This window comes from Epinephelus fuscoguttatus, linkage group LG14 (assembly GCF_011397635.1).
Source record: "Epinephelus fuscoguttatus linkage group LG14, E.fuscoguttatus.final_Chr_v1".
Classification (NCBI taxonomy): domain Eukaryota; kingdom Metazoa; phylum Chordata; class Actinopteri; order Perciformes; family Serranidae; genus Epinephelus; species Epinephelus fuscoguttatus.
The window spans coordinates 11,780,676-11,808,652 of NC_064765.1; the positions used below are offsets into that span (position 1 = coordinate 11,780,676).

General features: G+C 39.8%; 1 protein-coding gene across 1 annotated transcript in view; it reads left to right on the plus strand.

Annotated features, from left to right (window-relative positions):
* Positions 1-3,800, plus strand: part of crip2 (cysteine-rich protein 2) — a 31,960-nt gene extending 28,160 nt beyond the window's left edge. Inside the window, exons 5-8 of the mRNA XM_049596531.1 lie at positions 320-388; positions 513-607; positions 2,095-2,152; positions 2,414-3,800. Of these exons, the coding sequence (XP_049452488.1) occupies positions 320-388; positions 513-607; positions 2,095-2,152; positions 2,414-2,481 (290 nt within the window). The 3' untranslated portion in view covers positions 2,482-3,800. The remainder of the gene's footprint in view (positions 1-319; positions 389-512; positions 608-2,094; positions 2,153-2,413) is intronic.
* The last annotated feature ends 24,177 nt before the right edge of the window (positions 3,801-27,977 follow it).

The following is a 27,977-nucleotide window of genomic DNA, read 5'->3' on the forward strand; positions in this document are numbered from 1 at the left end:
GTTTTGGCTCCACCTGCAGTTTCCATAACAACACTACATGTCCACTAAACATCCATCCACTCCTATAAACTGGGTGTTGAAAGAGGGAGTGAAGTGACTTGGCACCCAAAATATTTTAAATTGGAAAATTAGCCTCTTTAGTCAAGAATTTCCCTTTGAAACACACAAAAACTGTTTAGTACTTGGCTCAATTTTAGTTTTACACCCCTACATTATTAGTGCACTGGATTTCACACCAAGCTAGAAAGATTAGTGGTTATTTATTTTATATTTTCACTTGCCTTTCCAGTATTATAATGTGTGTGTAATGTTTCTCCAGCTGGCAGCATCACCACCTTTTCCGGAGAGGCCAACCTGTGTCCCCGATGCAACAAGAAGGTGTATTTTGGTGAGTGGTTTTACACTTCCAGGAAACGAGGTGAAGGGGGGCTAATGGTTAGAGTGAAAGGTGTGAGCCTGCAAAGTGGTTGCCATGGTGTCTCACAGGTGTGTGTCTGTGTTTGTCACAATAGCCGAGAAGGTGACATCACTGGGTAAGGACTGGCATCGACCCTGTCTGCGCTGTGAGAGGTGCAGCAAGACTCTGGCTCCTGGCAGCCACGCAGAGGTGAGAAAAAGGAGGTGGAAAAATGGTGGGAAGAAGAAAAGACCAGTAGAAATAAATAGAACGACAGACTAATAAAGTCTAGTTTTACGATTCCTATAATGTTCAGCAGTAGAGGTGTTAAAGGAGTACTTCACTCTCCAGATGACCATTTATATATCAGTTACTCACCCTGTGTTATGGTGAGTTTGTTAAGAAACTTTGTTTTTCATGCTTGCCTCCAGTGAACGAAGAGTCCCAAAACTGAGAAAATGGTTGATGAATTGAAATCATGGGGGTCTGTGTGTCACAAGAGCAAAAGTGTAACCCGTTTGTCCTTGTTTTAACAGTCCTGTAGCTCCTGCTCGAGGGCAGCAGTTCAAACACATGGTGTCCTGGATGGGATGGGTCCTGGTGAATCTAAACCGAACCTTTAAAACTCCCAAATCACACAATAACACAAACTGACTGATCAGGGCAGAGGTAGACCAGCCGCTCCTGTATTCAACGATGTTTAATTACTGTTTTTGTAAATGGAGTCTGGCTTTGAAGAGAGTGTAGACTAAATTCACTTTGCTATCAGGTCCCTGTTGTAAAGGGCTGTCAGTTTGGGAGGTACTGAGCATAAGACTGGATATATATATATATATATATATATACACACACACACACACACACACACACACACACACACACACACACACACACATTTTCTTTGCTTTTGGATTCTTCATTCACTGCAGAGGCAAGCAAGAAAACCAAAGTCTTCTTTACAAATTCAATGTAATGCAGATTGATTCATTGATATACTAATGGTCATTTGGTAGGTGTAGTATTCCTTTAATTCAATTATATGTTTTTGTTGGACTATATATATTCATAGGTGTTTCTAATATTCTGCCTCCATCTCGTGTCTGTAAATGGGAAGCCCAATACCACAGAAACATCTCTCAATATAATGTAGTCTGCTACGACACCACCTTTAACTTTGACCTCTACAATTAACTTATAATTTAATTTACAGATTTACAGCAATGTCACTAAAAACTGAACATTATGAGTTTTGTAAAGATGGACGTTATGGCAGGGCAGCTGTATTGGCTTGCATTGGAGTGTACTGGTGCACATAATAAAGTGACAACTAAGCGTGCGGTACTCATTTAAAAAGAAAAAAAAATGAGCAAGCACTTTTTGAATGTGACACAAAACCAGCGCAAGGCAACCAAAGTCTACATAAAGGGGGCAATATTTCAGCCCTTAATATTATTAATTATCAGGAAAAAAAATAGGAAAAAGAAAAAAGGTTAAATGAAATAAAGAAAATGACAGATGAAAAATGGGAAATCAACACTTAGTTCATGTCATATTAAAAGTCATAATTTTTAATTATCATTGAGACCAGGACAAACAAAAGTTTCTCTTTGTAATAGTCATTTCAACTCGTCTGCTTGACTTTAGGATACAAAAATAATACTTTTATTGTGTCAATGTCTGTATTTTTTATCTTCCAGCATGATGGCCAGCCCTACTGCCACAAACCATGCTATGCTGTTCTCTTCGGGCCCAAAGGTAACCGCTAGGGGGTGCTGTCCACCCACCAATTATCAGCTACACTTGAAACAGAATGTCAATAAGTCTGAGCACTTGATCCGCGCTGCACACGTTGCACACAAGTTGTTACTCAAGAGTCATTTCAACACAGCATTGTCTACAGCACAGCAGCAGCTTCTTCAGGAAGTGTTTTGCAACCTCTCCTGCTCTTGTTGCACCTTCTCTCGCCCTCTCTGTTAACCTCCTGACACCCACTTCCTGTCCCTGTGGTTTTTCCAGGCGTGAACACTGGTGGTGTTGGCAGCTACATCTATGACAAGGAGCCCAGTGCAGTGACCCAGCCTTGAACCTTTTGTCCCCTCAGCTTCATCCCTCTTCTCTACACTGACCATCAACCACAGTATTATTTGTAGCCTTTTTTTGTTTTCTCTTCCTCCCACCTGTGCGTTCATACCTGAGACAACCAGCCTTCTGATCCTTTTGTCCTTTATTCTGACCCGGCTCTGACGTATTTAGCACCATGAGGAATGATTACAAATTGCCTAGATGTGTGTTTATCTGTGTATTTGCTCCTGGAGAGCCACATCCAGCATTCCCACAGAATAATACAAATAATTTCAATCATTTTTGCACATTTATAAATGTATGAGAACACATTAAATGTCACCACAGTCAAATATGACCGTCTTATATTTCAATTTTGTACCCTGGAAACAGTGTGATTGATGATGTCTGTTTTGAGATGTTTAGAAAAAAAAATGTGATGGTGAGTGATTCTCAGGTGTGGGGGGAAAAAAGTGCATTGTGGGTCGTGTTGACAGCCAGAGGAATTTCAACTCAGAGGCTGCTGCACGCACAGGTGGTGCTCAGGAGCGCGTTGCCAATAAATCTGTATTTTACAAATGCCATATTTGCATTTTGGCTGCCTGACAACATTCCTTAGGTAAAAAGAAAAGTAAAAAAAACAAAAAAAAAACAAAACTCCCAACATATTGTAAAAAGATGGGAAAGTGGATCCCTCAGGCAACTGTTACCAATTTTTACCACATCCACGAGGCTGTACTGAGTCAACATGCATTTATTGTACTTTTTGAGCATATGTTAATAACCTGTTTAAAGTCAAATCTGGATAATGTACTAATAAATATGAGAAATGTCTATTTTTAAAACGAGGCAGAATGTGGGTGAAGTTTTGTGAAGGGAGGGCTATGATTTGCCAGATTTAAAACATGTATTTATTGCTTTAAACCACGTCCTTTAAATTTAATTAGCCTTTATACTACTACCCTTTTATGGGACTGATTATAAAGGAGGTCAAACAAGGCAATGTAAGCTGTATAAATCTCTGACGAAGATTTTTATTGTTAATTTCAAATAAATAACCCTGCTGTAATTTTCCGAGAGATGACGCGCTATTTGAAGTATTTTTTGCCATTAGCAGAAACAGTAGCTTAGCTTGTAGAGACACTGCAGACAAGTCATTCTGTAAGAATGTGCATCCTTAGTATTACTGTACGACTGTTACTGTGTTTGTTTAATACCTGTTGTACATCGTAGGGCTTCATAGACACTGCAGGGCTCACTTGTTTGTAGAACTGAAACGCTGCACTTCAGCCCTGCTGCATTTGTCTTTTTAATCCCTCGAATAAATATTTCAGAAACTCTTCGTCTGTGTTGCTTCAGTTATTGTCTGACAAGTTCATGAATTAATAAACACACTCTTAGAAATACAGGTTTCAAAAGGGTTCATCAGTGAGATCTTCAAGGACTGTTGAAAGAGTAAGTATTAAAAGATCCTCACCCTCAAATACTGATGTGTTTACTCATGTTTCATATGTTTTTTGTTTTTTTTTTTATCTTTTTAAATTTAGATGTACCTGGAATCTGAATCTGAAATTCTTGTGTTCTGCAATAATTTATATCTTTACCATCATTTCATGCCATCCAATAGTTAATTGCACACCTGTATTGAACAGAGGTTAATTGGGCGGAGATTATGTCCATTCTGCCAAATCAGGGTTCAGGGTAGAATCTCCCTGATGGGGTCTCCGTGAAACCCTTGAACAATATCAGGGCTCAGAGCTGAATCTCCTGGATGGAATCTAGATGAAACCCTTGGACTATATCAGGGTTCAGGGTAGAATCGCCCGGATGGGGTCTATATGAAACCATTGGACTTAATCAGGGTCAGAGTAGAATCTCTCCTCCATTTTTGATGGAACCCTTAAAATGTAACATGGTTCTGGGTATATAAACCCAAGGTTCTGGGTATAAACCCAGATCTCTGGGTGGGTTCTAGATGAAACCGTAGAAATATAACAGGGTTTTTGGTAGAACCCCCTGGGTAGCACCCTTAAAAGGTACTAGATAGAACCCCTGGAGATATTTCTGGGTGGGACCATTACACCATAGAAGGGTTCTCTGTAAAACGTCTCATAGGGGGTTCTGGGTCGAACCTATCACAGATGGTTCTAGATAAAACCCTTTATGTTGGTTTCTTGGTAGATCCCTCTGAAAGGTTTCCTTGTACCAGGAACCAAATAGGTTTCTCCTACAAGGACAAGCTGAAGAACCCTATATGGTTGTAGTTAGTACATTTATTTTTAAGATAGACAGATAGATCCTTGATTGTGTTATGCAAAGAAACAAACCTGTTAGCAGCATATAAATAAGTACAAATGCACCAACACACACTCACATATTCACCAACACACACACTGGCATAAACTCATCACATAATTCTCACGGCCACATACACATTCATTTTCACATTTTTAAGATATATGATAAATACTAGGTGCACAACTTGTGAGTTTGTGGATTTCTTGTCTGATTAAAGCAAAAACTAAAAAGACACATTGACAGAGCTACACTGAATATCATGCATCTTTCTTTACACGTACTGGTTTTGTATTTCACACCCTGTCTGACCTGTGAATACTATAAACTTCTCTAGTTTACTGTCTTGTGATTGAGAGAGAAACTCGTGTGTCACACTCCAGTGACAAGAAAAGTCTAGTCTTTTGCTCTTGTGAAATGTCATTACAAAACTAGAACCGTTAGCATGCTCTTCCTGAATGAATCATTGGGTTCATTCATCTCAAAATGGTCTTGACTGTCATAACAGTAATGCAGCGTGTTTTATGAGGCATTAAAGCACTCTGATATGATCTGCACTACGTGTGGGAAAGCTTTAAAGTTACATGAGGTGTTTCTGAATCTTTTAGTCAAGTGTGAACTGCACAATGTTTTACAGGTCCCATGATTTAGTGATGATTTCCTCTGACACTTCATTAAACAATGTGGGGTTTTTTTGTAAGATTTACAGTACAAATGCAGTAGTTAATATCAACTCAATTATTTTGAGTTTTAAAGAAAAGCAGGAAAGTATATTACGTAGTTGTGCTGAGTGTGCTGTTGTTTGTAATACTTTAATGTAAAAGCATTATGAACACGTAATAGCGTGTGAACTCTATGGACACTTCTGAGGCTGTAGTTTCATTTTTGGTACTGCGTTATTATTATTTTGTTTTTATTTTGTCCACCTGTTATTGCCTCATGCACTTCACGGAGGGTGAAACAAGCAGCAAACAACAATAACAAGTTTTTAAACTGGATTAGCTTGCTTTGTTTGAGCTTAAAAGTGATACTCTGACACATTCTTCAGAAACCTACAGGAACAATAACTGTGTTTAGAATAATAAACACATATCAAAACATAATGCCTGACAGCAGGAAGAATGCCGTCACTCTGCAGCACAGTTTCAGCCTTATATCACTTTAAAAAAATGTAGGTGTAACACAGGTATGGTAGCTTTGCTCATGCACACGCAGGCTTCACGGTTGCACCCTATGTCATCATTTAGTCATTAAAATCTAAATATGAACCACCATTTTTCCCACATTTGCTCACATTCAATTTCACTGTGGAAACATCTTTGTACCGGGTCGCACCCAGGGAAACAGAGTGGTTGCCTGGATACCAAACAGATGTCAGTATATAGAGGCGTCCGCCTACGAGTGAACTCTTTATTGTTTTCAAATCAGACACACACACACACACACACACACACACACACACACACACACACACACCTTGGACTGACTATAATGGTGTGATGGAGAGTGTCAAATGAAACCATCTGTTGCAGACTAAATTAGACACACAGGATTAATAGAGAATACAGTTGTCACCACCTGTAGGAAGTGTTAGCCCCAGGAATTAAGAGCAACAGCTACAGTAAGTTTCTATACTGAATGTGGAAAGATTGCCTCCTACACTGTATATCTAGTTCTCTCCTCTGCCAGTTTTGAATGCATTGTATTCTTCATACACAGTTTCAGACTAGTGCCATTAAGATAACTGTTTCCGTCCACTGTTGGTCAAAACATTCTCACTCGGACCTCTTCACATATAAGCGTTTGGTCATGAACCTTTCACATCCAGATTAAACATGAAAGGTTTGGGTGTGTTGGTCAATCGACCTGCTCTCTCCTCTCGTCCGTCTCGGGTCCGTCTGTTCTTTTGGCACAATGCATGATGGGATATATTGCTTGGTGAGTGACCACTGGTTGTACACTACTTTTCATGGTGCATTTTGGAATACCGCTATATAGGGTATAATAATTCCCGCTATACATTCGGACAGCACGACAAAATGGCAAACTGACTATATAGTGGACTGTACAGTGAGTAGTGATTTCGGACACAACCATGTGACCATGTTAGCATGGTGATGTTAGCATTTTGCCTCGGTACAACAGAGACGCTGGAAACTGCAAACTCTCAGTCTTGTTTTGTTGTTTGATAGACCTACTCTCATCCACACATCCAAACTAAGAGACATCACAAGTCCACATTGCTTCATTAGGGACTAAAGAACACTGCAAAGAACATGTTTTGGATTCTCAGGAAGACCAATAAAAGAAACTCTATAACCTTAACTCAGCAATGATTCTGCACTGGAGGTGTCAGTTGTGGAAATATCTGCTCTTTATGTAACGTCTTTCATAACTGCTTTTCCAATAAGGGGATATCAATTCCTCCCTGTGTCTTTCTTTTCCTTTGGACCATTTCCTCTTCATTGAGGGGAGAGAGACTTTGTCTCACATCATAAAACAATATTTCCACCATCTACAGTTATTCCCTAAATAGAAACTTGCATACTGGGGCTGTGAACGTTCCACGGACTCAACCCATCCACCAGATGTCAAAAAACTTCAGCGGAGTGACCAAAGCTGTCGTACTGGAAGGGAGGGGAGTGCAGAGGTCACTGTAATAGAACGGGGACTCTGGGGACCTCTATGTCACTGTCTCCCTGGTAGGTCAAACATAAAGCAGTGACTTCACATGACCAAGAGTGTTTTTACTTTAAAGTTTGGCCTTTGTTGCAAAGATATATAATGCTGTGGAACCTTTATGAGTTCATCTGTCAGAGTTCAGGTGCTACCTTAAAGCCCTTTTCCGCTCTTTAATATATCTCTATATTAAATATAGAAAAATATTCAACAACTAAAAATGCAACAATGAGAGAGTTTGTGGGGAAGAACTTCCTCAGAATGATTCAGTTATGCTGCATTCAAGTTATATGGGATAAATGTTAGAACAACTGGCAGATGTTATCATCATTAAGACGGTAGAATTAATTAAGGAGTTGGACAAGTGAGGATTAACACTGTGCATTAACACTGTAAAGCCATATCCATGAATTCTAGGTTCATATATTGAACAAAGGTTTTTGAGCAAGGCGTCCATATTTGCTTTGTTTTCAGGCGTAACTTGAATGTTGATTTGAACGTTATTTACAAGTCTGAAATTCCTAATTACAATAACTGCAATACAGCATGAACGCAGCATTACACACAAAAACTCAGAACTGTGTGGTTTGATCGAGGCCCTCAGGAAGAGCAATGGGCTTTATGGCCAATTTTCAAAGTGGCGAATATGTGGAATTACAACATCCGGGTCTGTCATGTGATGTCATTGGGGCCAAAAAGGCATTTTCCATAGATGCATAATGTGAAGGAGACATCTGTAAATCAGTGGAGCTTCACAAACCCGTTTTACGATCAGAATTTGATCCATTCACTCCAATAACATTTCTAAAGTCTAGAAGAGCCACACTATTAAATAATTTAATCACTTAATTCAAGTTAGTAGAGGGCTAAACTGAAAGTTCATTGCTCAGCTGGCAGAAGTCTCTGGTGCACCTGCTCTATTGGCCCAGTGATGCGAAAGATCCGGGTAATTTTATATCAGAGAAGCCTTTTTTTTTTTTTTGGCTTCATGCTCCACTGAGCAGCTTTCATGATCAGGGCCCTGCCTCAGACGCTGTATCCAGTATTCTTTATATATCCTTGGGTTGAATTGAATTAGCAAGTTGAGTTAGCCTGGCAACATGAGCAAACATCCTGAATTCTGATTAGTGCAGAGACATACCTGACATCACCTTTTTGTCCAAATGAGTCCTGCACTTTAAACCAGTCAAAGGGAGTTCAAAATTTTCTTCACGGAAATACACTGTTTGAAATTTGGCAAAAAATATTGTCTTCATGTAGGATCTCATCTCTCTCCTATGTTTTCAGCTCATTTCTATAAACTCTGCGACCTGTGCTAAGAGGTCAGGTGTCAGTCCAACTCTGACGCTGTAAAGCAGCTGTGCAGAGCTCTCTGTACTCTGGATCTAACCCATGTTAGCTTAACTTCGGCCCCAGTCAGGTGGGTGACAGACTGCCAGGGAAACACTGTTTTGTTTCCTATTCAATAACCAGGCTGAATGAATTATTGAGGCGCCTCCTGATAATTAAATCACACATTTTGGAACGCTTACTGGGACTAGCTGATCATTAGAAATTTACATTGCAGTTATGATTTTTTCCAATAGCGACTGCTCTAGACGAGAGTTAATTCCGAAAAACATCTGATGGGAGGTGCCTGCTTAATAACATAAATACACATGTGCCGTCACAGGCCTGGTTTTTGCATACGGACTCAGTCTGGTTTAACAGTACAGTTACATCAGATCCTGAGTCTTAGTAAAAGGCGTCAGGGGCTTTATAGGCATTGTCCTCCTCATCACAGAGACAATGCCATCTGTATCCACATCCTTTCACTGGCCCTGATGGTTTTTTCCAAACCAGATGCTGTCACACCTCAAAAACTCCAGCACACTCCTTTTTTTAAAAAAACTTTTTACATGTCTTATGCGGCAGTTATCTGCATCCAGAGTCAGTGAGAAGCAGATGCGAGAGTTCAGTCACAGAACAGCCTCTCCCTCCTTCTGCTCATAATATCCTCCCTGCAGCCGCGACACCTCAGGCTTGCCTGAACACAGCCAGATGGACCCTGCATTTTGTCTGTCTGTTTGTTCGCATGTATGTACAAACACAACACAAACATACATATGTACGTCCATCATATGCTCTCAAGAATGCCTTAAGGGAATTTCTTCAATACTGGCATAAGCGTCCTCTTGCACTTGGACTTCAGTATGTACTGATTAGATTTTGGTGGTCAAAGGTCACTGTGATCTCATGTCTCATTCTTGTTTTGTTTTTTAACTGTTTTTTGGGGTGCGTTTGCCTTTACTGATAGGACAGCTGTAGAGTGATAGCCTGGTGAGACCATCCTGACGAAGTGAGCTCAACATTCTGTTTCACTTAGTGCTGTCCCACCTCATATCCAGTCTGGGCCAATCAGGGATCTGTACCTTAGTTGACAAAGTAAGCAGCCAATCAGCAACTGCATTGTAGTTGACGTTAAATGCAGGCCGTGGAATGCAGAACAGTAATGGCAACTCCCAGAACAATAAGCACAAACTCTAATGTTTGTAAACACAGCAATAAATGAAGTTATTGCAGAAACAGAGTCTACAGGTATAACACTTGCACTTGTGGAGTTTCTCGACGTTCTTCCGAATGGATTTGGCAAAACTTAATTCATCAATTGGCTCCATTAGTGATGAAGAAGATGTTGCCCAGTGTTTTGTTACGCTGATTGGCTGAAGGAGTTTGTCAGTCAAAGCGAGTACTCCCGCCCATTTAAAGTGTTTGGGGTTGCAGCGAGTCCAGACTGATAGAGTGAGCAAAACAGAACATTGAGTTTACGTCATCTGGATGGTCCTACCAGGCTAGTAAAGTGACAGGAAAGGAACCCGCATCACAGCAAAGGACTCAACCTGTATGGGGTGCACCCTCTACTAAGTAAGCTAGAGGTCTGTCACATTCTTGTCAACGTGATTTCTCAAGAGCACCTTCAGGGAATTTCTTCAAATTTGGTACAAACATTTAGACTCAAGAATGAACTGATTAGATTTTGTTGGTCAAAGGTCAAGGTCACCGTGGCCTTGTATCTAGATCATTCTCATGAACGCGATATCCCAAGAAGGCCTTGGGGGAATTTCTTCAAATTTGGCACAAATGTGCACTTTGAGTCAATGATGAACGGATCAGAATTTAGGGGTCAAAGCTCAAGATGACTGTGACCTTGCACCCACCTCATTGTCGTTAATGTGACATCTCAAGAAGGCCCACGGAAATTTTCTAAATTTGGCTCAAACCTCCACTTGGACTCCTAGAATTTGGCGTTCAAATGTTAAAATCAAGGTCACATGCTTTTGGCAGTAACCCAACAGATCATGCACTAATTATAACAAATTTTCACACAAATATCTAGTAGAAAAAATGATTAAGTGATGACATTTTATAACAATAAGGTCAAATGTCACCTTCACTTTTCTGTACATTACTCAACGTCATAACTCAGGAGCAGAAGGGGTTACATTTGGTCAAATACTAAAATGGTGACACTTATCTTGGGTGTCCACCTTGAAACTGTGCTGACTGTATAGATTTTCTGTGCTGCCAGAGACAAGATGTGTGTATATAGTATAGTGCAGTATCTATGTTTTCACAGACTAAGATGTAAACTGCAAATACAACTTGGCTGGTCTGCAAAGGCGTACAACCAGGAGGCGGTAATTCCAGTTGAATTTAAAATGGTTCATGTTGCAAATAAGCTGAACCCCAGAACCTCCTTGCTACCCTGACAGCCCAAACTTAAACTCTAAAAGTCTACCCCACATGAACAATCGCTCAGCACAGGTGGGCCGTCTGCTGTTCCACACTGATGAGAGCAGCAGCGAAGAGACATGAAACCATGGCAAGCTGCCACCGTCCAGGCATGAAGCCAAGACTTCCCCTCCCTGTTGTCTCCTACGCTCTGAATCCTCTGGATCCCTCTCTCCCACTGGTCCCTCGGGTCTGCCCAGCCCACGATGAAGGGGTTTTTATCATGTTCTCAGTAAAGCAAGCTCTCTTTTGCACAGATATTGGTAACTCAAAGAGACCAGCAGCCTTTCCAGGTAATCTCACACTTGCAGTATCTGTCTTTGAGCTGTGATACTACATGGCAGGGGTGAATGGGGGACGGTGACAGTGGGGATAAGATTTGTTTTGGCTCACCCCTGGTTGTGGCAGCCAAAACATATCATAGATTTGTTAACAAGGTACACAAAGACGGCTCTTTTGATTGCAAATCCAAGAGCAACAGCAGAGCTTTGTGCTGTCATTTATCTGGGCTGCTGAAGTGGAACAGGTCCGGAAAAAGAGAGGAGATAAACTAAAAGTGAGATTATCAAAACACAAGATTTAATTAGTCCGAGAATTCTTTTGAAGCTCTGGCTGAACTTATGTTTTCCTGAAACATCTTTGCGTCTCTGTATCTGAGACAAATACAAGCACTGAAGTCAGACACACTGTCAAGTCTCACCTCTAAAAATGTGCTTTACTGATGTCAGATCAGTTACATAATGTTCAGCCACACCCGCCAGACAGGCAGGAAGTAGCTGTTAAACTGATCGCGTGAAACAGTGGGTTCCTCATCATCACGTCTGCTCTAAGTCTTTCCCTCTTTTGTCACCTTTTCCTGTTTTTCTGCTCTTTCCTGCAGGTTTCCACTGTGCATATTTAATTCAGTATGTATACCTACAGGATCTACAGGAGGGTTATAGAGTGCCAAGGTCAGAGGTGAATGACTGGAAGAATAAAAAGACATTCATTTGGAAAAAAGTAGCAGCCTTGGTTGCCATGATTTTAGAAAAGGAAAGTTGGCAGTTCATTCATCTTTTTCAGTATTTTGTGTAATTCTGTTAGGCCAGTTGGAATACTGAGATGGTGCTAAGGCAGGGAAGAGACAGCACACAAAGTTCTGGCGGGACCCAATCCCAGGGTTGTAGGTGGGCTGCTGCACTCACATCTGATGTTCATTGAGAATACGGTCAACATTGATCAACAGGCAGGAAATATGTCTGAGACAAGTAAAATGTTTTTTTCTTTTGTAATCGTCTATAGAGTCAGAAGACCATTTATGTTTTAGACTCTTTTTGTGATTCACAGTCCCTCAATACAATCCCAAACCAGATTCTCACTAAGTTGGATAACATAAAGTTTGTGTCCTTTGACATCGCCATGATATGTGGCCGGTTGCCGATATAGTTTAACGACGCCCGGCGGCATCAGGGGGAAATGCAGAGGAACAAGGTGTCACGAACTGGGCCGCACGGCCATGACAAAAAGGGAGACACATACACAAGGAAAGCCAATTAAAGGATTTTTATTTGCTAAAGAATAAACATAGGAAAAAGAACCTAACTAAACATGGTGTTTGCAATCAGTAAAATCAGTGGTGTAGGTGAGGGCATGAGTGAAACAATGTATGTGTATGATGGTGTAGAGTGCAGAAACTAAGATAAAACCAAACCCAAAACCAGATGCTGCCTCAGTAAGGAGAAGAGAACGAGCAGTGAGCAGCCAGAGCTTTTAAAAGCTCACTGAACTCAGGTGCTGCCACTTCCCTGATTACCCGCAGCCACACCCACTGCTACCTGCAAGGGAGAACACAACAAGGCAGGCAGGGCAGGGAGGGTTGTCACACAAGGACAAAAGTTAAGGTGGCGAAAGTCCAAATGAGACAGGTGGGAGTGATGGTGGATTGGTCCAACAAACACCAACTTTCCGTGTTCGCATCCCATAAGATTCTTAAGCCAAACCCTCCTTGTTTTTCCTCAACCTAACCACATCTTTTTTTTTGCCTTAGCCCAACCATGTGTTTGTTGTTGAAGGGAAAAAAAGTTAATTCGCAGTGTTGTACCAACGTAGTGCGTTTATTTTGAAAGAGACTATGTAAATGTTAAATTTCCTGTGAAGAGGGAAGTGAATCTTGAAAGAGGAGAACTTGAGACATGGTGTCCCAGAACGTCAATGACCAACACACCCGGGGTACCTTGCACTTCGTATGTGGATGTGAAAAGTCCATGACCAAACGTCAATATGTGACATGGTCGGAGTGAATGTGTTGTGCAATCACATGACAATGCGCTGACATGAGTAAAAAAGGAAGTCACGTAAAGAGTGAAAGTCCGTGTAAGGACACAGGTTGGGGTGGTGGATGGGTCCAAACTGAAGTTAATGTTCCTTTGTGTCTGCTGGATGTGTTAATAGGCAACTGTTTGCAAGTTTGCAATATCAACGTAATATTGTGCTAATATGTCAATGTTGTGTTTATAGTGTGTTAAGGTCTAATCAGGTTGATTCAAGTAGCCAATGCATGAATCTGTGCACGAACTTGATGTGAATATGATGTGATGAAATAAACAGTTTGACCCTTGATTCACAAAACACTATTGAGCGAGAAAGTGGCCCATTATCTTATTAAGTAATCCAGATGTTTGTATGATTGAATGTCTGTGAATGCAGCAGCTGTCATGAGTAACTCCAAGTATTCTTATCTATAATTGAGCTCAGATATAAAAACAATGATCTAATCAACGTGCCTGGAGCCACTGTGCACACAAGTATACTAAGAAAACATCTTTAGTTAGGGACAAGAAGGCAAACGTTAAGCTGCTAATTTGTTAGATTTTCTTCTGATTATTCTAGGGAGCTTCGAACTATGCTGTACATTCTTATATTCTCAGTTAATTTCCTACATAAATAGAATCTGTCTGCATCCAAGGCCACACCCGCTGTCATCCCAGCCACTTCACTCATTGTCTAGTATCCGGTAAAAGGGCAAAGCCTCTTTGTGTACAATAGACCCCGTGTGCACAGTGTGCAGGCAGACTGAGATGGAAAACAAGTGAGGAGGGGCGCTGAGCTGAAAGTACTGCAAGCAGATTGTAGCCACTCATGGAGGAGGATAAGCGATGACAATTAGAGTTGGCGCAGTTAATGGTTTTGCCAGTCCTGTCCAGTTTACAAGCTTAAACCTGCTTGGTGGCACGTTAGTGGCCTAGTGGTAGAGCAGGCGCCCTATGTACATGGCTGTTGCCGCAGCGGCCCGGGTTCGAGTCCAGCCTGCGGCCATTTGCTGCATGTCACCCCCCTCTCTCTGTCCCCCCTTCAAACTTACCTGTCCTGTCTATTAAAGGCAAAATGCCTTAAAAAATATCTTTAAAAAAAAAACAAAAAACCTGCTTGGTATTTTCAAAAACTGGTTGAACCAGCATTTGTGTTTATAAAAATTTCTGTCAAATGACAAAGCAGCCTCAGGGTTGACACGTATTTTGAAAGGCTGCGAGCCTGCGATCACGTGACCAGAGCAGTGACGTAAGTAAACAAGGAAGCAGTCCCGAGCACTTAGGCTGGTGGATGGGTCACAAAAAAATAGATCTTCACCCAGGACTTTCCCCTGGAGTGTTCAGATTGGTGTGAACTTTAAGTCATTTTAAGGTACATCCTCGTCATGTTTCTTTTCCTTAATGTAGCCTCAGTAACTTTACTTGCCTAAATCTAAAGACACCCAACAATGTTTCTTTTCCTTACTTTTCCTTCCAAACACAGCCATTTTTATTGCCTAAACCTAACGTTGGTAACTTTACATTAATTAGGGATGCAACATCATTCGTGAGGCGAAAATTTATAGGATATCATAAAACTGTTGCATATTAGGGCTGCCACTAACAATTATTTTCACTGTCGACTAATCTGTCGATTATTTCTTCGATTAGTCGACTAATCATTTCATCGAAAAATGTGTTAAAATGTTGAAAAATGTCGGTCTGTCTCGCCCAAACCCCAAAATTACGTCATCTAATGTCTTGTTTCATACTCATGCCAAAGGGATTTAGTTCACTGTCACAGGAGAGTGTGTAAAGCTGCCAATATCTGGATGTAAGAAGCTGCAGTAAGAGTATTTTGGGGTACTTTTATAGTACTTTTCTATGAAAAATTACTCAAACCGATTAGTCGACTACTAAAATAGTCACCGATTATTTTAATAGTCGATTAGTCATCGATTAGTCGACTAATCGTCGCAGCCCTATTGCATATACATTTTTTTTGTAGATATCATACGAACCATTCTACAAGAATACATTGTAATATAAAATAGAGTAAAGGCATAGCTGTTGCCATTTTAGTGTGTTTCAGTTTATGAAAGTTCGTTGTAATGTTTGGTCGACTAGTAAGTCTTGATTGTACTAAAAGACCCCTTAAGGAGTTGGATATTCAGTTTTTTTTTCCAAGTACATTTTGTTTTAATGTTTTTAAGCTTGTTTTACACTACTGAAAATAAGCATTAGCACCGGTATTATCACAGTTAACTACAGCTGTAAATGCCTAGTGCTAACCAAGCTAGCAGCTAGCATTAGGGTCAGCTCTACCCTCTCATTTAAATATGGTCACCTCTGGCTCGAAAAATCCAAATTGGAGGTTTTAAAACAGGAGTCCACAAACCAGCGGGTGACGTCACTGTGGCTACATCTATTATTTTATACGATCTGTGTCCTAAACACAGTGTGTCTCTGTGGATAGCACTTCCTTCCTGAAGAGTAAGTAGCCTACTGTACTATGAATTTTCTTTCTTTCAGTTTCAGCCACTCAAACACTGTATGGGAATCACCCAGCCAGGGGCATAAAGCTTTATCACGGTTTTCTGCAAATATGTAAAGAAAAAAAGGGTTTCATCCACTTATAGAAAAATGGAGAATATTAACAACAGTTCTAAAGTTTCAGTTAAGTTCCTGGTGTAGTTTAATTTAGGAGTCTGCTGTTTAAAACGTCATGCCAATCTAAGTGTGGGACATCAGATGGATCATAAACCAGAGCAAATCTTAACAGGATCTCAATTCTAAACACTTCAGCCTGCAAAGACCCCAGCTGTTACTCTGATACTATTTCACAGACTTCTTCAGTGGTCACAGACCGTTCCCACATAGTGAAAGCCCACCACAGGGACTCTCCAGAGCCTATCGCTTGGGAAAACATTTTCTCTGCGTTCGTCTTTTATTTGCCTGGCCAGGGAATCGAAGCCTGTTTGTGTTATGGGGGAGGCAGTTGCCATGGAGACCTGCGTTTCTCAGACGAGCGGCATTCCAAGTTATTTCGAACATCTCCCACTTTTTGTATGATTTGGAGAGCTTTGCTGTAAAAAGCGGAAATTACTCCATTATATTCTCAGTGCTGGAGGAAGTGCAGGACGGGGAGATCAGACAAAAATGTATCCCACTTCAGATGCAAACATGTCTGAAGATTCATATAATATAGGTAGAACATGTTATTAGTGCTTGATTATTCACTGGTCTGTGGTTGGACAGGCACGGAGGCATTGCCAAGAAATGTGGTTCGAAAATCCCCCTGCCACAAAAACCTTTATTTGATTTGGTCCAAGCAGAAATTGATCAAGGAAACCACAAGATTTTTATGGTTCCCTCCGACAGGAAAGAAAGTGGTTTTCCCTAAAAAATTACACTTCTCAGTGTTTAGAAAAATGTCTTTTACAGGGCTTTGGCTTTGCTCAAGAATGGTCTACCACAGGGTAGTGTCTTATTCAACATCTACACCAGCAACCAACAAAGACGTGAGGGAACCAGCTGCTTCATTTATGCAAATGATCTAGGCGTGGCCGCACAAGAAGCTGACTTCACTGCTGTCAAGGAAAGACTCTCCAATGCTCTGAACAAGCTAACACCACACTACAAAAATTATTTGTGTAAACCCATCAAAAACCCAGGAACCAACTGGAAAGCGACACGCAAGTTGTTAGTAACAGAGTCTGGAACAAACTTGGAACATTGTGACACTTACCCTGGCATCACCCTAGACTGATGTTTCTCATTCAAAACACATACTGAGAAAACAAAAGACGAAGACTCAAGGTGGGTGGACTGGAAATGCCTGAACTGATAGCGTTCTGGAACCAGGCAATACAAGGTAACCAGGGTCCTAAATTCACACCCGCCAAGTGCTTAATGCAGGTAGATTTTCTGTTTGATGTCATCTACCAGCCCTCTTGGCTAGTAAGTCAAAACATTCATTCCGGACACTAAGGGTTAACGCTGCAAAAACTGGGTCACCTGGAGAGCACAGATGTGACTTGTAAATGTTGTACAAAACTCTGAACAATGGACCACTGACTATGCTGCCCGCTGCTGAAACAGCCATGCAAATCCAAAGACCCTGCAGAGAACAATGACATAAAAGACAGTGTCCAGCTCTGGCTGAACAAGATATAGTTTTTATGTGAGCACACTACATAGAAGACTTCCAAATGCAAGAAGCTTTTCATAAAATACATCATTACATTAATTACTACATTGAAGTCCTTGCACCACAACAGAGACAAACCAAGTGTTGTATGTCTTGTCTTCTATTCATCTTGTACTATGCATACTATGAACATCTAATTCGTAGTATTTCCCCACTGTGTGGAAGCCAAACCTAGATGGTATCATAGTTAAGCTATCGTTAGCAGCTCTGTTCTGCTCTTTATTGGATTTAGGGATGTTACATAAAGTATGTAACATGATAACGTTCAACAATGCGTCTTTTCCTTAAACTAACCTAGTAACTTTACATGCCTAAACCCTAAATGTTTAGTACGTAACGTACGGATGCCTTTCATGGGGGGGTTATTTTTGTTAGATATGAGGATATGTTTCAATTAAAGTTGCACTAATTAATATATTTTATATAAATTATTCAGATTATGATGTAATGATGTGTTTTGTGAAATATGCTGCTGGTAGCAAAGTCCACACCCCATAAACAACACCCAAAATTAGGACTGCAACAAAGAAATTGTTTTCATTGTTGATTTATCTGTTGATAATTTTCTTGATTAATCGATTAGCTGTTTGGTCTATGAAATGTCAAGAATGAAAAACGTCAATCAGTGTTTCCCTAAGCCTCAGATGACATCCTTCAATATCTGGTTTTGTCCACAACCCAAAGATATTGAGTTTACTGTCATAGAGGAGTAAAGAAACCAGGAAATAGTCAGATTTATGAAACGGGAATCAGAGAATTTTTACTTTCTTTCTTTAAAAAAATGACTCAATCTGATAAATCGATTATCAAATTTGTTGGCAATTCATATAATAGTTGACAACAAACCGATTAATCATTGCAACTCACATCCTGATTCTCAGCCTTTTCTCTTCTAACTTTGAAAGTAAAATTGTAGTGTTTCTTTTAAAGCGTAACAGCAGCCAAACAGGGTTTTATTAGAATAAAATAACTTATTGTACATTTTACTTTATCATACTTCATAGCTCATATTTTTACAGGCTTCTCAGTATGAAAAAATGTTAGCTGGAAACAAAAGGTAACATGGAGACAGCCTTTTTAACTAACTAATGAAGCTAACGTTAGCTTAATTTGCTAGTTAGCCATAGCAGATAGAATCTGCCAGTGACAGCTGTCTTTCTATCTGAAAAAATTATGGTTGCCAGCTAGAAATGAAAGGCCTGCTTTTGTTTTCCTCTATTTGAAATGAAGGAGACAATGTTTCAGAAATTACTGATAATTTTGAGTGGAAAATCTGCCACCATTGTAATTGTAAACTGCACATGTACCGTGCAAGAATTTTTTTAACAAGTTGTTTTACTGTTTGTTGTAACAGGGACAAAACCTGCCATTTACAACAGTGGAAACCTTGGGCACCAATTCCTCCAGTGCAGCAGCTGATATAGAAAACAGTGGTTCAAAAAATAAAAAGAGCTCCCAGATGTAAATATGTATGATTCTGTCATCAATGAAAAAGAGCAGACATGCACAGTCAAACTTTCCTGGACAATTAAAGACCCCCAAAACACACAAGGATGGATCCAATCTGCACGTTAGGCTTTGTCAGAATCCATTTACATCTACTCCCCACTTCAAAACACATCTCGGTGTCTGGTGTTCAATGCAACATCCAGATCCCTCGCTGAGATGCAGCTCGCATAAGGGCTGAGCCGAGCTGCCAGAAGTGGACCACATCACACGCGGCAATTACAAAATCTACTGCACCGATTTGGGAACGGGGCTATCTTTATCCAGATGAGGCGGGGGAATGATTCTCTGGAGGTGAGCCTTAGTGGTCTGCGTACTGTCAGCTTGAGCCTCGACAACAAAGTAAACACACTGGGACTCACAGATGGGAGAATTTTTAATGTAAAACTATGATCCTCCTCATGGGTGCATTTTAAATTTCTGCAATAAATCACACACTTCATACCCTCCCTTTGATTTACTGGTCTTGGCCGCCATCTTTAATGGGTAGATGAGAGCAACAACAATCGTAAACAGACGACCACAAACAGTGGCCACCCGCCATACTTGTGTAAATAAATCTGGAAGCAGCAACAGCCAATGAAAAACAGAGTAATGTTTCCATGAAATATTTGAAACTGTGTGTATTTCATTAGAATTGCACTTATATAAAACTGCTCATTGTTTATGGATTTGAGCTGAGACTGTCAAGATAAAATTCCCAATGTCTCCATTATTTTATATCTTTATGTAATGCAACCTTTCCCTTACATTTGAGCAGTTGCACACCTCTGGTTCTGGCCAGCTCTGCAGTAAAATATTTCTCAGTTGTTGAACCGGCTTTATGTGGCTTTATGGAAATGCAGCACTTAATGATTAATGGCCCTCTAACTGTGACTTGAAGTTCAGTGGCATTTGCAGATTCTATCCGAGGGGGAGGCCGATTAGTTTTCCAGCAGCGTTAAGGTATAAATAACATGAGATCTATTCTTTTTCCATTCACTTAATGCACTCTCCAGTTGCACAGAGGTTATTTTCCAAATACCAGCATTCAGTCATTTTAGCCCACTAATATTCTAAATATGGCCTGTGGGATATGGAGGGTCTTAGGGGCCGTAACTTAACATATAAATTCAGAAATAAGTACATAATTAAGTGCTCAAATAAATAAATAAATATGTAATGATTAATGAATGATTATGAAATATTTAAATGTATAATAAAATGATTGAATAATGAATAATTATGTAACATAATGCTTAACTCACATATTTGTATATTTATTTATCCATTTGTATATTAAATGATTTACTCACTTATTTGTTTACTCACAATCTATTTAGAATTTTTTTAAAATTTGCTTGGAAATATATTCATTTATCCATAGTGTAACTTTCTGCAGCGAAAAAAATCTGTCAAATTCATCTATCAAAAGTCAAAGGTTGGGTTATACATGTCCACTAAATGCTAACGTTAGCCTAGTTATGATGCTGACCAGCAAGTAGACAAGCCTCAGAGGTGAGCAACTCTTACCCTTAGACTACATAAATAATTGTATAATTGAGTGCTCAAATAAATAAATAAATAAATAACTACGTGAATATAGAATTAAATGCTCAAATAAATGAATAAATAATTCTGAGTTAATGATTAATAAATATTTAACTGTATAATAAAATTCTTAAATAAATGAATAAATAAATGTTTATGTAATTAAATGCTTAACTCAACAAAACATAAATCACAAATTAAATGAGACTTTACATATACAAATTTTAAATTTATTTATGCATTTATATATACATATTTGTATTTATTTATTTATTTATTTGTATATTAATTAATTTATTTACTTATTCGTCTACTCACACATTTTAAAAACGTATTTCTAATTTCATTTATTTATTTATATATATTTTCATGTATCCATGGTGTAACTTGCTGCAGCCAAATAAATAACTGTCATATTCATTCATCAAAATCAAAGTGCGGGTTAAAACCTCTGATTGACTATAGCTGTCTTTTAAATTATAAACCCTGCAATGAGCTGTCAGAAGCTTCCTTATCATCCTTATTCAGCATGAAGATTTGAGTAACATGAGGTTTATTCTTTCCTTTCACTCCGTGCACTCTCCAGTTCCACAGAACATACTGCATAGTGGTTATTTCCCAAATACCAGCATTCAGTCATTCTAGCCCACTAATATTCTAAATATGGCATGTGGGAAAGATTGACAGAGCGGATAATAAAACTGTTAGATACGTCAAACGAGAGAATTCAGATGACTTTGTAGATATAAGCATTCCTTCTGGGTGACATGTGATTTAAGTACCATTAATGGTTTCAATTATGGGTGTTACTTCACACGCAGCTGGTTTATTAAGATGTGAATACTCCATGCTGCTTTAATTTTGCTCACTGATTATCAGAGTCAAAACAAAACAATTAATGACCTCATGTGTTTATGTAAATGATTATAAATACATCCATCCTGCTGACTGTTCTCCAGTCTCTGTGATATAAACTGTATGTCTGCAACATCATGAACTTAACAAAGCATAACACTGTTTTTCTACCATCCTAGTAAACTATCTCAGTTATTGCATGACCGTGAAGTCAGCTTGAGTAAATTTTACAGTCCGTCAGTGGTCACTGTTCCTGCTGCCTCTCCTTAGCTTGACTTACGAGGAGAAGGAGAGCACAAGCATGTAATTTCGTGCACTTTCAGAATCATTAGTCCCGTAATCAATCTGAAGTGGGATTTATGTGGCATTTACAGGATAAAAACGTAACTAACCAAAGCTTTTTTTTGGTCGGTGATTGCTCACAGTGTTCAGGATTTAAGTGCACTTAGGCTGAGATGGAAACCAACCATGAAGCTTTTAAAAGAATCAAAAGAAAACCGCTGTGTGATTAAAATTGCCTGTAAGGAGCAGTGTATAAGGAGAGCTGCTTGAATTGGTGGGTCTCTGCAGGAGCAATTTCCAGACCTGCTAACCTTGTGAGTGTGCGCAGTCACCCCTCCCTGCAGAGGAGAAAACCACTGATGAAGCAGCTTTGATTCTCTATTAGTTATTATTTTCCCAAGTTGCCACCTGCCTTTGAAGACTCAAGTTCTTAAAATAGTTCATCACACTTACTTTCTTGCTGAGAGTTAGATGAACCTATCAAAACTTTGAATAACTGTAATATGGAAATGGAGCCAAGAGGCAATTAGCTTAGCTTAGCATAAAAGCACAATATGTAATATATCATACAGAAATGTAAAAATTGACTTGGATTACCGTCAATCGCTGTGACCTCATGGGTTTTATTGTCACCGTAACTTCCCATAAATCCACAACTTGTTTTTGTGTTTTACAGACCAGTTGCCAGCAATGTTGGCATTGTATATTTCTACAAATCACGAATCTGTTACATTTGCATGTTTCATGTCAACATTTCTAAAGTCATTCATTCATTCATTCATTCATTCATTCAAACCTTCATTTAAGACTTGGGAAATCAGTTGAGGGAGACCCTCATTTTCAATGATGCCGAGCATGAACAGAGACATTAAAACAATCAATAAGCAAACAAAGAACCATTATAACGGAGGGAAGGTTTAGGATATTACTCTGGCTGGCTGAGTAACCCTAAAGATATCAGTATGGTTGGAGAGTATGGTGGAGACTTAAAGTACCTATGTTGAGGGAAATTACTGAGCTCGAGGGGTCTGATACAGTTAACGTTTTTTAACTGATGAAAAGCGTTACCAGTGGTCAGGTAGGCTTTCACGTACGGCAACACTGCTGAACAGCCACCATCCACGGAGATAAGGAAAAGAAATGAGAAACTGACTATAATTGTCACTTTGTTAGTACTGACTGGACTGCAGGGGCTGTGTTGTATTCCGCCTAGCAACAGTGACAGCCTCCTTTCCATCCAGGGGACTTTCACACAACCATCATGCATTTCAATTAAGACAGAAATGAAGTGACGTAGTACATGAGCTGACTTTGTCATCGGGAACTGGACGGTATGGAGGATGACGTTTCGTTTACGAGTAACACCAGTTGTCCTTTGGCGACCATTTGCAGCGTCTCCACCAGTGTTTGTGCCACTGAACCTGGGTGTTTTTTACAGACACACTGCGGCGTTTCCCAGCTGCATTTGAGCCACCAAACCTGGGTTTATTTCACCGACATGTCCCTTCTTTTCTACCAGCATTTGTGCCACTAAACATGGGTGTTTAAAGCCAAAACATGATCTTTTCCTGTTTTTGTGCCTAAATCTAACTGTACTCTTACCACAGCATTGTTGAGAAAAGTTAAGTTTCAGCATATATGCTACAAAACAATGTACAAATGTAAAGTATCCACGGTTGGCAGAAACATTCAACGCATGCATTTTTCCTGGGGATTGGGTTGTTGTTTTTTGTGTGTTTAGTGATTAAACAACAAAGTAGGGATGCACATATCGGATTTTTTGCCAATATCTGATATGCAGATATGAAAAAACTCAATCAATATTGATACATCAACTTTTTTCCCTACCTAATTTTGATAATCATCAAGTCTCTTCTGCAGTGGAATTACCATGATATTATGCATACGTACTCTTATCATGATGGCACACCAGCAGATGGAGACATGAAATACAATACTTTTCAATGTATGTAATATTCATTCATTGAGCAAATTATGAAAAAGCATATTGGCTGTTACTAATGACCAATATCATCATGCATCCCTACAATAAAGGCACAACATTTTCATTTATGAGCTTTAAAAAGATCTGAACCAGGCCAGCTGTTTTCTTTTGCTTATAGTCTTTGCTATGCTAAGCTAAGCTAACTGCCTGGTAGTTCCAGCTCCAATAGTTAACAGAACAGACATGAATGTGGTATCAATCTTCTCCTTTGATTCTCTGCAAAAAAGCAAGAAAAACGTAGCAAATAATCTTCCAGAAATGGCAAGCTTTTCTTTTGAAAGCAAAATTCTCATCCAACCACAGCTGGCATAAAAACAATGTTTACTCAAGCTTACAACAAAAAAGAAAATACTAGAAAAGTATCTGCCAATTAAACAGAACTGCTGTCCTCTTTCAATAGTACTGAAATGTTTTGGTCACCATGGCAGAAGCATACAAAAATTCAGAGTATTCTCCACAGAGTCTGGTCCTGAAGTCCAGCCTAAAAACCCAACTTGGCACCAGAACAGACCTTAGACACAGAAATTGTTGCCAAGTGTTGCACAAGACAGATTTATGAGCTATCTTTTGTCCAAGTCAAAGCCTGGTGATGCAGTCCAGCATGTGTCCGCCTACTGTAAACTTTAAAAAGGCCAAGAATTAGAAAAGAAAGCAGGCTTGTAGCTGTTCAGTTGGAAATACTTACAGACATGTGACTGTTTTGACTGGGTGCCAAGTCTACAATGAGGTGATACGAGACCCACTGAGTTCCTAAAAAGTGACAAATGAGTCTTGATCTAGCAACTGCAAATCCCATGTTTGCATTAATGTGCTGGCATTTATTCTCCCAAAAAAATTAAAATCTCTCTATGGACATTTTTATTACCTCTAATAGGCCCGATGGTGATGAAATAAAGCAGCATGAGTTGGTATCACAGCCAAAATTGGGCTCTAATGAGCAGAAATCTTAACACATTCGGAGTTTTGGAAGTCATAGGAGACTGTCAACACGTGCTAAATTATAGGGACATGGTCAAAGATAATTGACGCCTTTCAGTGAGAAGTTGCTTGATCTACACTGAGCATGAAGGTTTATAGAAGTAGAAGGCTGCTCTGCTGATTTCAGTAGTGGGAGTTGCCGTCAGGGTGGATGGACAAACTTGATTTACTGACTGCATGTCGAAGTGTGGAGGCGAGTGAACAAAGAAGGGACTGTGTGTTATGATCACTTGTTGAGGTCAAGGAAGAAAACCACTCCAAGCCAAACAAAGTGTAAATATTTGACCAACAGTGTTGGACAAATTTTCTACTGTCTGTTTTCTCACTTGTTAATGCAAGTGGAAAGCCATTAGACTGAACTGCAATCAGAAAAGTAGGCAGAAGAAAAAGCTGCATAAAAAGCTGTTTAAGCAGGCAAGTAATCTACATTAAGCTGTGTTAAGTTAATAACACATCACTGAGATATTATCGCCTTGTAAAGTTGTAAAGGTGAATTTGTTAGCAAACAGTTGCCTATTTACTGTAGTTACGGAGCAACATTATCAGTCATCTGTCCGTCTGATAAATGCAAGTCAAATATTTATCTACTATTCGGACCGAACCCACGTGGAGGCCTCTGACTGACGTAATCTCTTCCGTGTATCTAATGTTACCTTGCCAACGCCTACATCTATCATAGACGTAATGAGGATGTAATGGAGGAGGGGGGAGTCGGCCTTTGGAGGGAGGTGGAGTTGCAGGAGGAGGGGGATGGGATTTTGGAGGGAGGCGGGAGTTGTGGATGTTCAAAATTTTTTTAAGTGCTGTGTGAAATGCAAGAAAGGTAAGATTAGCTTTAATATGAGAAGAGGAAAGGTCTGCTAGCTGCTAGGCTAATTTATACAATATAAAATGCCATAGACTTGTGCTAAAAACATTAACATGTTGTATTTGTGGTGAAAATGTGTCCAGATAAAGACAAGTGCTTTGTCTGTGAATGCTGTGAGTTATAGCAGGGCTCGAAATTGCGACCGTTTTGGTCGAATATGTGACCAAAATTTCAAGTGTGCGACCTCAAAATATAATTGGGAGCACTGGTGCGAGTGTAAATAATTCTTCTGGTGCAACAGTACAAGCCAAATACATCTGGATTGATAAAACGAGGACACAGGAAAGAAAAGAGAAATAACAGAACATAACATACAGAGCAGAAAGGCTTGATAAGAGGCTAATTTGCAGAACTCAGCAGGAAACACTTTGATTCAGGGCTGCAAAAACAAGATTACCACTAAAAGCCATTAAAACATGTGGTATAGTTCCACAATCTTACTCAGCTTTAACTCATCTCTGCTGTTCTTAAATTCAAAATAATTTGCCACCCTCAGTCCCACAGCCATTTAATATAAAGCAAAATGTCTCATTGTGGAAAATTGGAGTCATGCTCTCCATATAAAAAAAACACCCTTAAATTTCATCCAGCATGCATGGTTACTATTGAGCTAATGAGTTCCAGCAAAGGCGGCTTTGACGGTATATTTTTAGGTGATATTGTAAAACTGTAGCTCTAAAATGAGCAAAGAAACAGTGTGAATGCAACTTATCAACTGGCACTTTCTATCATTAAGTAAAGGAATGTGGAGCTGCTGCTGCAATCCAGAAAACAGACTTGCAAACAGAGTTGAGGGTCAGAAAACAAATTATGTGAAGCAGGTTGCAGTGCAAGGAATAGACAAGTATGTGCAACAAATCTTGATGGACAAAACAGGGCTCAGGGGAAAACTGTAAGACTAAATACTGCAGTGACAAAACCAGATGTTGATGATATACAGGCACCCTTGGGTAAAATATATTATCTGAAGCATCCAAGCAGCAGGCCACTTGTTTTATTTGAGAACACATCCAATTTTTAATTTCCAGATTTAAAGGGAATAATAATTCTTAACTGTAACTAGCCTATTCAACTGAAGGACACTGTAAAGTTTTCTACTGTAAGATGTGGTACAGTGAAATGTTCTTCTTTAGAACACGGTATGGTGAAGCATTCTCCTGTAGTACACAGTATGGTGAAGCATTCTCCTGTAGTACAAAGTATGGTGAAGCATTCTCCTATAATTAGTGGTACAGTGGAGCATTCTCCTGTAGTACACAGTATGGTGAAGCATTCTCCTGTAGTACAAAGTATGGTGAAGCATTCTCCTATAATTAGTGGTACAGTGGAGCATTCTCCTGTAGTACACAGTATGGTGAAGCATTCTCCTGTAGTGCAAAGTATGGTGAAGCATTCTCCTATAATTAGTGGTACAGTGGAGCATTCTCCTGTAGTACACAGTATGGTGAAGCATTCTCCTGTAGAACTACAGTGAAGCTTTCATACACAGTATGGTGAAGCATTCTTCGTTAGTGTGAGTATGGTGAAGCATTCTCCTATAGTACGTGGTACAATAAAGCATTCTCCTGCACTACATGCTGCCTCGATGTGTTACCCACTAGATTTCTAAAGTCTGTGCTGAGCAGTTTGTTACCACCACTCACTCACATAGTGAACATGTCACTACAATCTGGAACATTCCCAAAGGCCTTGAAAACTGCGGTCATAAAGCCTCTCCTAAAGAAGAGCAGTCTTGATGCCACAGTACCAAACAACTACCGGCCCATTTCAAATCTGCCGTTTTTAGACAAAGTCCTTGAGAAAGTTGTTTACCAACAGCTTACTGACTTTCTCCTGATGAACAACTCCTTTGATGTTTTCCAATCAGGTTTTAGACCCCATCACAGCACTGAGACCGCTCTTATTAAGGTGACAAATGACATCCGCCTGAACACTGACGCAGGCAAAGTCTCAGTTTTAGTCCTGCTAGATCTGAGTGCTGCTTTTGACACTGTCGATCATGAGATCCTTTCACAGAGACTAGAGGACTGGGCGGGCATCTCTGGCACTGCCCTAAATTGGTTGAAGTCCTATCTAGAAGACAGGAAGTACTTTGTTGAAATTGATAACTGTGTCTCAGACCACATGGCCTTGACCTGTGGGGTGCCCCAAGGGTCAATCCTGGGACCCCTTCTGTTCAGTCTCTACATGCTGCCTTTAGGCCAGTTAATACAAAGTAATAATGTGTCCTACCACAATTATGCAGACGACACTCAGATCTATGTCTCACTGAC